Source organism: Helianthus annuus, chromosome 3, assembly GCF_002127325.2.
Source record: "Helianthus annuus cultivar XRQ/B chromosome 3, HanXRQr2.0-SUNRISE, whole genome shotgun sequence".
Lineage (NCBI taxonomy): Eukaryota > Viridiplantae > Streptophyta > Magnoliopsida > Asterales > Asteraceae > Helianthus > Helianthus annuus.
In genome coordinates, this window is record NC_035435.2 from 130517170 (window position 1) to 130529799 (window position 12630).

General features: G+C 37.7%; 1 protein-coding gene and 1 long non-coding RNA gene across 2 annotated transcripts; one reads left to right on the forward strand and one right to left on the reverse strand.

The window, feature by feature from the left end:
* The first annotated feature begins 3680 nt into the window (after positions 1-3680).
* LOC110929922 lies at positions 3681-5031 on the forward strand. The gene is made up of 2 exons (XR_002587513.2): positions 3681-4651; positions 4738-5031. It is a non-coding gene; the product is annotated as an uncharacterized LOC110929922 (long non-coding RNA).
* A 910-nt stretch (positions 5032-5941) lies between these two features.
* Positions 5942-7180, reverse strand: LOC110932191 (protein ALP1-like). The gene is made up of 2 exons (XM_022175545.1): positions 6895-7180; positions 5942-6759 (listed from the first exon to the last, which is right to left on the reverse strand). The coding sequence occupies exons 1-2, from the start codon at positions 7178-7180 to the stop codon at positions 5942-5944; spliced, it is 1104 nt and encodes a 367-aa protein (XP_022031237.1).
* Between the last annotated feature and the right edge of the window lie 5450 nt (positions 7181-12630).

Below are 12630 nucleotides of genomic sequence, written 5' to 3' on the forward strand. Positions count from 1 at the left end.
CATCATGAAATATATTTTGGCATAATGTACTTGTCATAGACCGATTCGACTACCTGATACCATATATACGTGTACGGTTAGTTTAAATAAATTAAAATATATAAACTATCCAAATCGGGTCAAAACCTTTCAAAGGTTAGTTTAAATAAATTAAAATATATAAACTAGCTGAATCGGGTCAAAACCTTTCAAAATCAGTTCTAATCATAAATTCTGGTTATTAAACCCATATGAGTCCTTGCACTCAGAAGGGAATCACATTCTATCCGGATAACGCTTAATCTAGCAAACTGAGCGTATCCATTAAGTTAACCGGTTAAAAGTCAATGACTTATAAATGACCCGTTAACATTCTAACGGATAATACATCCATTCATTCCAGACTAGAAGCCTCCAGTAAATTGCGCCTAAGTTTAAGTTGTTTTGAACTACGACTGTGCTAAACATATTGATATTATAAATGCTAGCACAAGTAAATACTCTTGGCCTATTTTATTTTATAAAAACTTGGGACACGGCACTAGTCGCTTGGTCGGGTATTAAAAAAGGCGAATGTTATCATAGAAATTCAAATAACCCATTTTAATTTGTTTTTATTGATAACGTAAACATTGAGGGTTAATACGACCATGTCCTGGATATCCCGACTCCTTTATTTCAAATGGCCACGACCTAAGCGCGGGGTGTAGGCATACAACTGACAGACACTAATGCTATATTTATATGCTACAGAAAATGTGGTGTGTCGATTAATCATGTACCGACGTTTAGTTCTTATCCCAAAATGTATTAACAAGCATATAAAACTGGTAACAAGAGATATACTTTGCCCCCAAGTTATTTAAAAATGATATACCAAATGGTATCAAATAAATTTTGAAAAGATTTTCAAAAAGTCGGTTAATTGTATTTACTAGAAAAAATTGGCGTATTTTCAAAAGACTAAGCGCATGTTATATAGCAAGTAAGAAATAGGCTGGAGCGGCATGGTCTTTAAATATTGGAATCTGCAACTCCACGGAAAAGACCTTATTAGTCTCAAGTCTCATTTTATATATTCGATCCGCCTATGGATGTTTTCGTACGAATAGCTTGTAATTATTTTGTACTTTATATTTGGTTTGTACTTTGTATAATTTAATTTAAAAACTCCCATGTTCCTTTGTGCATTGTGATTACTGATATTAGTTGTCACGCATATAGCCTAACTCCGGGCCCACCGGGAAATCAGGGTGTGGCACATATGGAACAATTTGTGACTGGATTAGAAGCCTAACTGAAGGTGCCGAAGTTCTGTTATTTGTTTAGGCTATTTCAACTTGCGACTGGATTAGAAAGAATAAAACTTAAACCCTTACACCTCACCTACCTCTATCGTGGTGCTTGCCTTGCAATCACTCTACCGGTTTCCATCTATCTCCCGATACAGAGATTAGGGCTCTTAGTTGTATTGAACAAAAAATCAACAAAATTGTATGTCACGGCCCCCGACCACACCCTAGGTGGGAGCCGTAATGCAGTTACAAGTGGTACCGGTGTTTATTAAATTTGTTGTGGAAAATATCATTAGGATCGTAGTTAGAAAATATTTCAGAGTTTGTAAAACACCAAAGTTTAATATTAAACAAATGGGATAAAACCCATATTACAATCAAATGTTTTTATAGGAATAAACCCTAATTGATAAAACACAAATTTCGTCTTTTATTCGGGTAATCATAACCACTTTATTTAAGCCTTCAGTGCTCTATAGCATGCTTTTATTACCTTCACAGTAAGTTACCTGAAACGTGTTTGAAAACATTTTTATCAGCGAAAAATACTGGTGAGTTCATTCATTTGTATAAAATAATACATTTTTATAATTTACAGCATCAAGAGTTTTTACATTTATTTATATCTATCAAATACTCAATCAGTATTTGTCACACGGTGGCAGTTCCGATGTGACGGTTGTCATATCACCCATTGGCTAACTTTTGTCCAATAGTGAAGATTATCAAGTAATGTATACAAAACCCCACATACCGGCAGTAATTTCAGAGTAAGAAAACTTAATCACTGTAAGTATAATTGAAAAACATTTAGGGTTTTGCAATGTATTTGGTAAAAAGAAAGAATGACTCACTTTGTAGATTTAGGGTTTTAGATTAAAGTTTCCTGGTGCTAATCCTGAGTTCTTAATAAAAATACAATGCAACATGTGTCAGTGCATCAACCCAATTCAAACTTAAATGATACATCACGAGATCAAAATCCCAACATAGTTAACAAAGTATAGCCTTATTTAGACAACACTTTGGCATCTGTTGCTGGGTTTTAGATCGATCGGATAGCGTATCGAATCAGTGATCAGGGTTAAAACACTTACAACAGGGCAGAGTTTCGCAGGTTTAGGGGTATAGTGCAAAGAAAACGGAGAACGAGAGAGATAGTTCATCAAAATGACTTCGAACTGGTGCACAAACTTCAGTCCCACGCTGCTGTATATATAGGTCAACTGAGACCCTCCCGCGCGTCGCGCCAGACATCGGGGAATCCCCAGTGTGTCGTGGTAGATGTCCAGTAGGCCTAGACAGGCTTCGTTTCACGCATAGGCTTACCACACGTTGCGCTCAGGTAACACGTGTCCTGGTACTCCCCCGCGTGTCGCGGAAGATTTAGGGGTTCCCCCACGTGCCTCCTGGGAGTCCAGTTACTAGTTTCTTTGTTTTTCGTACTGGTTCGCGCCATACAAGTCCGTCGTTTTGATCAGGATTCCTTATAAGGTATTTTGCGAGTTGTTACATTGTACAAGATATATACCGATGATTTTGGAGTAGAAATAACGGATTGATTGTTGTGAATTTGAGAAGGTGGATGGACATCTTTGTTGTGAAACACGCAGCGGCTCGAATACGATCGGTGGCCTGCGTCGCTTTTACAGTTGTGTTGCAGAGAGGCTATGTAGTGTGCAGTGGATTTTATGGGATTGGAGGGGTCAGGGGAAGATGAAGTGAAGCGGGCGTGTCTCTACTTTCCGACGTATATTTAATTTGGAAAGGCTATAAATGATGGCATTCATTGCATTCAATTGTGGTGGTGGTGGTATTTCCATTGTGAGAGAGAAATAGAGATGTAGGATCTGTTAGCCATGAAGAGAGTAGGGGTAGAGATGGAACAAAATGGTAAAAAAAAAATAGTTATTTTAACTTGACCCTTCATATACCATCTTAAAAATTAATGGGAATTTACTATCTTGTACATAGAAAATGCTTTATATAGTAATAATAATAATAATAATGTTGGGTAACTTTATAGACATGTCACTAAGTTTAACAACTGTTCCAATTAAATAACTAAAACTATTTTTGTCTTTCTATAAACACTAAAGTTTTTTTTGTTATTCTAATACTATCTAATTATTAGGTTCTTAGTAAATTTTAGTAAATTTTTATTAATTTTAATATGATTTTGAATATATTTTAACAATAACATGGATTTTTCAATTAAAAAATAAAAAATCACATTATATAACACTCTAATTTGCAACATTTTGTTGCATTAAAGGTTGTACATCAAGCTTGGTTGATATCTCATGCAGTAAAGGTTGTACACATTGTTTAAAGTCATGTACTACTTGACCTTTACTTTTCCAATTTCCATACACATAACCCCAACTTCTAAGAATTGTAGAGAGAGACATAAAAAAAAAGGAGATGCAGACTTTAGAGAGAGAAAGTAAGAGTCTGAGAAAGTAGAGAGAGAGAGAGAGCAGCAAAGAAAAAGGATCCGATGGGTTCCGGTCGCCGGTGATGGCGGAGCCATGGTGCCTTTAGATGGAGCTACAACAGTGGTGGTCTAGGTGGTGTCGGGTTGGAGAAACAAACAACAGTGGTGGTGCTAGGGTTTGATAGAGGATGATGGTGGTAAGAGGCGGTGGTTCAGTTGACAACTGTGACGACCTCTTCCTTTTCTTAAAACCCCCTTCTATATTGTCTCTCATGTTCTTATCCATTCCTCCACCAATTCCAGGGAAAGGCCCTCATGTTGGCTGAAATATTTGATTATGTCCACTTTTCAAGTCGAGGCGTGTGTAAGTGTGTGTATATATTTCTGTTTCATTATGTTAGTTAGAGAAAATATACTTTTCTAATTATAAATTAACAAACAAATTTTCATTTTTTTAATGAAGCTTGCTCCCGTTATTCCTATGCCATATGATTTTGTAGTGGATTTGATATTTGAATGCATTCATGCTTAAACCTGATAAGGTAATTAATTAATATTTAAGGTTTTATGATCCTATGGCTTATAGCATCAGCTAGAACTTATGCAACCTATCTAGAAAGACAAGCGAAAAAGCATAACAGAATAGTCCTTTTATTAAAACCAATCGAAATATAGGCAATGTATTCTAGAGTTCGAAATATCTGTTCATAAATTTCAAAGTAGGCTGATTTAGGTTGTGGTTTACCTGTAGTGGAGTAGTGGGTCAAGTAGGAAAGGTAAGTTCAAAGAGAACATGTCAAATGGTTGAAATTCGTCTCAAATGTATTTTTAATGTTTATCGTCTCTCACATTGTATTAATTAAAAAATAGAATATTACAGTACAACAAAGCTATTGTAGGCGTTCTAACAAGTATTGATACATAGCTTGGAGGTTGTTAGGTGAGTTTATTTATTTACTTTTACTATTATTGTTATTATTATATGTTTTGGTTTACTAAATGGCCTGAAAATGTTCTAAAATGCAGTATGGTGATGGAACCCATATCAATCGGTTTGAACGTTGGTCTTGACATTGTTAGGGGAAGCTCCAGTTTTCTTTGTTGATGATTTACGTACATGCCAATATTTTAAATAGATATCATCGGAAACTAAAGGAATCTGAAACAACCATTATTGTTGGGAATAAGATAGTATGATGTTAGAATTCTAATTTATTTTAGTACTTATGTCACTACAACACTAAAATATACTGTCTATCCGGCCGCAACGCGGCGGGTACTTTCCTAGTTTTTATATAAATGCATATATTTTTTTTTCTACTCTCTTTCTCTCTCTCAGGTCTCTCTATCTCCACCCCCGACACCACCCATCACCGGCGATGTGTTCTTCTTCTCCGACAAGAGCACCGTCGCCCCCACACCACCCCTCCCTCTACGTTTTCACTGTATTACACACCACCGTGGTTCAGATATGTTCTACAAACCCCATTCTGGTCAAATATTTGTGGCTTGATGTAGACTAAAAATTAGGAGCAGTAGGATCTAGTCTTTCATTGGTGACTCCAACAAATGCAAGTTACCAAAAATAAGTCATAAGGAGTTGCCAATCCAACTCAAGTGGTAGGAGGACTTGAATTCTTCTGTGAAAACTCAAGTTTGATTTTTATTTGGTATAAAAATTAGAGTGAGGTACTGCTGGGCAATGATAAAAGACCCAAGGAAACCATGGTTCGATCCTTTAGCCAAACGGGTTTTACCAATAATTTTACCGTCGTGCCTACGGGCGGGTGGGTTACCGGGTTTTCCCCGGAAGTGGTAGTGGACGACTCGGGTTACTCTCGGAGTACTTTGTTTGTCCAATTAGTGCCCCGGGAGTACTCGAGATTGATTTGTTGACCGTTCAAAAAAAATCATAAGGAGTTGACCGAATCAAGTTGAGATCAGATCTTTTAAGATACAGGGTGTGGTATAAAGCCCCTTATGGGCTTTATCACGCCACCTCACTGCCACGTCACACATAGGGTTTTAAAGCCCCTTTCCTGTAACTTGCATGCAATGGTTTAAAGCCTCCATCATCATTACCTAATTGTTTTTTTATTTAAATTTGAACATTATTTAATTTCGATATATTAATTTAGAACTCATAATTTAAATAAAATAAAATGCCATAATTTACATAAAAATTAGAATTTATTAATTTAAATAAAAAAATACAATGTCACTAAAAAAATCAATCGTCGTCTGCGTCGTCTCCTCCTTGTTCACGATAAAACCACAGGTGCTCGGTCAGATCAGCTCGAAGGTTATGGTGTGTATCCCTGTCACGTATCCTCGCTTGGATAACTTCTATTTCAGGGTATGTGAGTAGTGGGTTCGTCGGTTGGCTACTTTCATCATAACTTTCTCCACAAAAAGCTCTGCCCGAGTCCTCCAATACTATGTTATGCAAGATGATGCACGTATACATGACGTTTCTCATTTTACTTTTTTCATGTATCCTCGGCGGCTGGGCAATGATAGACCATCTCTTTTTAAACACACCGAAAGTCAGCTCGATATCTTTTCTTGTTGACTCTTGTTTCTTCTTGTAATACATTCTTTTCTCGTAATCTGGACACGAAAGAGTTTTCACAAATGTCGCCCACTCCGGATAAATATCGTCTGTGAGATAGTACCCATACTTATACTTCACGTCGTTTTCATAAAATGAAGTATCTGGTGCAACACCATCTATGACATCGTCTAAAAGATTCGAAGATTGTAAAACTGTGATGTCATTATTTGCACCAGCCATGCCAAAGTACGCATGCCAAATCAATAAATCTTGAGACGCGACCGCTTGTAATATTAGGGTAGGACCATCGTGGTCACCACAATGGTGTTGCCCTTTCCAAGCGGTTGGACATGTCGCCCACTCCCAGTGTGCGCAATCAAGACTACCCAACATCCCAGGAAACCCGTGTATCCGCTGATGGGCCTCGTATAAAAATGGAATGTCGGCAGCGGTTGGCATCCTCAAATATTGCCTCCCGTACAGAAAAATAACACCTACTAAAATAGTGTTAATAAAAAATAATAATAATAACAATAATAATAATAAACTGTAAATAAAAAATAATAATAAAAGTAATAATAATAAACTGTAAATAAAAAATAATTATAATAACAATAAATAAAAAATACCTTCACATAAATTTTCAAGACAATCATGACAACTTCTGGCCGACATCCTTAAATATTCATCCCACGCATCACTCGTTGTGTTGTACGCTAGTTGCCTAATTGCGGCAGTACACTTTTGTATTCCAGAGAAATCAATTTTGCGACCAGCACTTTCTCTTTGTGTGAAAAAAGGGAATTCGCCCGCAAGATCACTAGAAATTTTTAGGAAAAGACGACGGCTTATACGAAACCTACGCCTAAACTGTTCATCATCGTACAACGGATTTTCACAAAAATAATCTAGCATTAAATGTTCATGAGCACCTAACTGATCTCGTTCAAGAGCCGGTTGTCTAGTACGCGATGTAGAGATTGGGCTTCTTCTCGCAAATAATTAATCATCTCCTGCGTCATTGCGATAATCATATCGTCAAGAACACTGTCGGATGAAGAGCTGACGAGTCGAATGACATTCTTAAAAATGATTGGATAGAATTATTGTTTTTCTATGATTGGTGTGTGTTTTAGTTTGTGATAGGTTTGTATATATATTAGAATTAAAAAAAATTATAAAAATGAACGTTATGCAACGGTCATGTTTGACCATACACTTCGAAAATGCCAAATTTAGTCTGTTAGCACAATGGCGGACACTCTATAGCGCCCCCATTTAATTTTGAGGGTGTGGTCCATAGCGCCCCGGGGACAATCACCTGCTTATCTTTTCCAACAGCATGCTTAGTACTTCTTTCATTGTTGTTCCTCCTTTTTCCACCTATTTCCTATTGTCGCCGACACACCAACGTTAGGCCTTCGAAGGGCGTCACCAGCTACAGGCATAAAAAAACACCGGCGAATTCAGGGCTACGATATCAAATACAAATCCATGTTTAATGGGTGATTGAGAAAGGAAGGTAGGAGACGGTTCGGTAGGCGGTGGTGCGAGATGGTTTGGTGCTGGTGGTTCCGGCAGTGCATATGAAGAGAAGAGGGAGAAATAGATAAAAAAGAGAAGCTAGGTGGAGGTAATTGTAGGTCCCCTTGAGTCTTATGGATCGTCACAGAATCGTCTATCTAACCTAGAGTGCGGAATCCTCTAGATCAGATTGTAGCAGAAAACGTGTAGAACAGCAAATCACTTTCAACCGGGTTTCTATTGATTATCAACAAACGTATTACAATCAATCAAACCCTAACCCTAATTTTCGTCCAAGCCTAATTGCTCTCACGAAAATACTCTCTCACAAACTGTTTTGGCTGATTAACCTAAACCCTAATGTCTAACCTTGTTTATATAACACAAGGTTTACAAGTGGGCTAGGTTTACACTCCTGGGCTGCGAATTGGACAGGCCCAATTCGCCCCCATCACCCAATTCCTTGGGTTTAGTTAACCCAAACATAACAACTAACTATTACAAAGCTAAACCCGCTAACTGTTTATCGTTTAACTAATTACAAGATATCCAAAGACCAAATCTAAGCTGTTGTCACAAACATGCACCAACAAACTCCCCCTTGACAATAGCTTCATAAAAACTTTGTCTTCGGTCAAAACTTTGTCTTCGGTCTTCTTGCAATCTTCAAGTAGTCTTGCACTGTCTTTGGTCTTTGGATAGCTTCAGCTTCAACAGCTTCTGTCAGCAACAGACTGTCAGCAACAGACTCCCCCTAAGCTGATGCATCCAATCACCAAATCTTCAACACGTTAGCATTTGAGTAAACTCCAGTTTAGCATTTGCAAAGCAATCTTCAACTCTTCAACATTGTCTGCAATATAGAAAGGAGGTTCTACCATGCAGCCAATCATAACTCTCATCTTCACACGTCACAGCAACTTCTCAGCAACAAACCGCTTCAATCTGAACACTATAAAACCAACATCTCGAGAAACCATAAGAATTTTTCAACATAAGTTAAATAAATTATTATTTTTCAAGAGATTAGTTAAACTGTGTAACAGATTAAGCTTTTTCAAAATCATCAACACGCAAAACATTTTGCTCAACACACAAGAACCTGCCTGATTGAAAATTTTGAGCTCACTTACTAACACCGTCTCCCCCTATCAGTAACAATTCCTCCAAGAATAACAGTTTTCCGTACGTTAAGAATTTCAAACAGAAAAAGACACTATTTTTGGATTTTTATATTTTTCTGAAAGCAAGTAAATACAAAAGCAATAAACACTCTATTTTTGTGAGAATCACTGGTAAGAAGATCATATCAGCACAATCAAACTGTTTCACACAATCATATAATTCTTTATTTAATTTTTCGTGAAAAGCAATTCAAGACGATTACCAGTATGTTTGTCCACTTAAACAAAATGCATGAACATTTCAAGTACCATTACCATATGATATGTTAAGGTAATTTTATTATACTGAAATACGAGCGTGTCCCACTTCAGGATATACCCCCACGATCAAGGTATGCACAAAGATTCATCGTAGTAGGTGAGTATACTGATGTCATACTTTAAGATATCCTGACTGTGTCTAGTTCAGCATATAAACTGTTTTATCATGTTTTGATTTCGTAACCATGAACACCCAAATAAATATTAATCAAATCCTGGAAATATAAATAGCACACTCTATCATGCAAGTATCTTCCCTACCACATATTTCACAAGTCCAATCCAGAGTTCTGAAATCTTAACTGGGATTAGGTTGAGAAGAGAAAAGAATAGATCTTAGTAGAGATGGTATAATATACAAATCAAATGAGATTTTCTCAGTTTGATATAGGTTTATTGGGTTTCTTTTGGGCACTAGAGGGCCTCTTTCGGGTGTATTAGATCTATAGCGCGACAACGTACAGCTAGGTCAGCATGTATCTGGATGCAGCAGAAGCTGTCGTTGCCTAGCACCTCCAGGTCAGCATATATCTGGATGCAGCAGAGGAGGTACACGACTTTTTTCAGAGAAGATTTCAGAATCAGATCAAAATTGTGTGTATCGGGAAATATACAGACATTCAAATAGAAATGAGCTAATTCCAGGTGACTATCTTTCCTGGGGTCATGTACAATTTTAGTTCTAACAGACATACAGCCAAGATATCCCTAGATAAAACAACAGTATAAAGACCCAAAACTTCAGATTTTGGCAATCTATCAACGCAAGAATTAAGGTCATTAAACCATACACCACTAATGTGTTCCCCACTCAAATTCAATTCATTTAAGTTTATATCACATTGGTAAGTTGATTATTTCATGCTTTTTGCCTACTGGTACATCGTATGATGAAGCTGCTATCACACTTAAGCAATTTAATTTCAAGTTCAGTGTGACAGTCTAACTTGCTGATGTACTATCATTTCTTCTTTTCACACAGTGATAACTCATTTTTGATTTTCTATTTTTTTTTATGTTTTTGATTTTTCAATTTTTTTTTTTTTGTGTTTTTGATTTTTTTTTTAAGAAAAGCAGTAAACTATTTACAAAAATTCTTATGAAAAACCAGTTATTCAGGATTCCTCATCCCGTTGAGTTCGACTAATTGTTCAAAGCGAGCCCTGTCAAATGCTTTAGTATAAAGATCTGCCAGGTTATCCTCTGTGTCGACTCGATGTAATTCAATTAGTCTCTTTTCAGCACAATCCCGTATAAAATGATGACGTATGTCAATATGTTTTGTGCGACTGTGGTTCACGGGATTATTAGTTATTGAAATAGTGGCATTATTGTCTATCATAATAGGAGTACGAGTGAAATCCAAACCGTAATCGCGCATCTGCTGTTGAATCCAGAGAACCTGAGAGCAGCAGCTTCCAGCAGCAATATATTCAGCTTCACACGTAGAGGTAGACACACAGGATTGCTTCTTGCATTGCCAAGACACGATCCTGCCTCCTAAGAACTGACAACCACCTGTTGTAGACTTTCTGTTCGACTTGCATCCTCCAAAGTCTGAGTCAGTGTAAGCAACAAATGTCAAATCACTATCAGCTGGATACCATAACCCAAGTTTAGGTTTCCCCTTCAAGTAACGAATAATGCGCTTCACTGCTTTCATGTGTGACTCTTTAGGATTCGCCTGATATCTGGCACACAAGCATACGGCAAACATGATGTCGGGTCTTGAAGCAGTCAAGTACATTAGAGAACCAATCATTGCCCTGTATTGAGTAGGATCAACATCTTCAGTACTATCATGATCTGGGCCAAGATTGTGATTTTCACATATGGGTGTGTTGGCAGTAGTGCAATCATTCATTTTGAACCGACTCAAAATGTCATACACATACTTTGTTTGATGAATAAACATCCCATCCGCCTTCTGTTCAACTTGTAATCCCAGAAAGTAAGACAGCTCACCCATAGCACTCATTTCGAACTTGCTCTTCATCACCCGCTCGAACTCTTTACACATGCTTTCATCAGATGACCCAAAGATGATGTCATCCACGTACACCTGTACCAGCAGAAAATCTTCCTTCTTCCTCTTGATGAACAGTGTACTGTCAATCTGACCTCTTTCAAAACCATTCTTGATCAGATGTGTAGACAGTGTCTCGTACCACGCCCTGGGAGCTTGATGTAACCCGTATAAAGCCTTATCAAGTTTGTACACTCGATCTGGATAATCTGGATCAACGAACCCATCTGGTTGTGAGACATACACCACTTCTTGGACTTTCCCGTAAAGAAACGCACTCTTCACGTCTAGTTGGAAAACTTTGAAGCCCTTGAATGAAGCAAAAGCTAGAAACAAACGAATTGCCTCCAACCTCGCCACTGGTGCAAACACCTCATTGTAATCTATTCCTTCTTGCTGATTGAACCCTTTGACCACCAATCGAGCCTTGTTTCGCGTGACTATCCCTCTTTCATCCTTCTTGCACCTAAATACCCATTTAGTGCCAATCTCTCTTTCACCTTTAGGAAGATCAACCAACTCCCAAACCTTCAACTTTGCAAACTGGGCCAATTCCTCTTGCATAGCTTCAACCCATGAATTGTCTTTAAGAGCCATATGAATGTTCTTCGGCTCCTCTTGGGAAATAAAGCAACTATACAAGCACTCGTTCACTATCCCAGTCTTCTCAATCGACACAAATAAACCTGTATTCGCTGCTATGCTTCTTCTCGTTTGAACACCTGCAGCAGGATCTCCCAGTATCATGTCAACTGGATGATCTCTATTTGCCCGTGTAGTAGCAACTGCATCGACTTCCAAATTGTCACCAAGGTTTGATCCAACCTCCCCCTGAATATGCTGATCCGCAAACGGATTAATGAAATCCTCCCCCTGATTGGGTTCGGGTTCATCATCACTTGAATCAGTATCAGCAGCATCTTGAGAACGTCCCGGAGCATCTGTTGTATCAACATTTGATCTAGGCATGAACTCGCCTTCATCATCACCAATCACTGTTTGAATCAGCTGAGACTCATCTGCATTGGAAAACTCAGGAATATTAAATGATTTAAAGACACTTTCATAATCATATAATATAGCTGGTCCACTCGTTGACTGTTGAGGTTTGTATGAAGTGATTTCAACATTAAACACAACCTCAATTTTACCAGTTTTTAGATTAAAAACCCGTTTATTCGGTGCGCCAGGTACGTAACCTAGAAAGTAGCCCTCGTCAGCCACCTCACCGAATTTTTGTTTATCTTTATTTCGCACAATGGTGCAGGGTAATCCAAATGGTTCAAAGCCTTCTAAGTTTGGTTTCTTGTTAAACATTAATTCATGACAAGTCTTGTTAAAACGTTTAACAGTCAACACTTTGTTTAGGA

What these genes read in the sequence shown, in the direction of transcription:
- LOC110932191 (XM_022175545.1), bottom strand. Translation starts at nt 7,180, where the DNA reads ATGCTAGATTATTTTTGTGAAAATCCGTTGTACGATGATGAACAGTTT. An exon ending in TCTTGAAAATTTATGTGAAG is followed by an intron (nt 6,760 to 6,894) that starts GTATTTTTTATT and finishes CTATTTTAGTAG; the next exon opens with GTGTTATTTTTCTGTACGGG.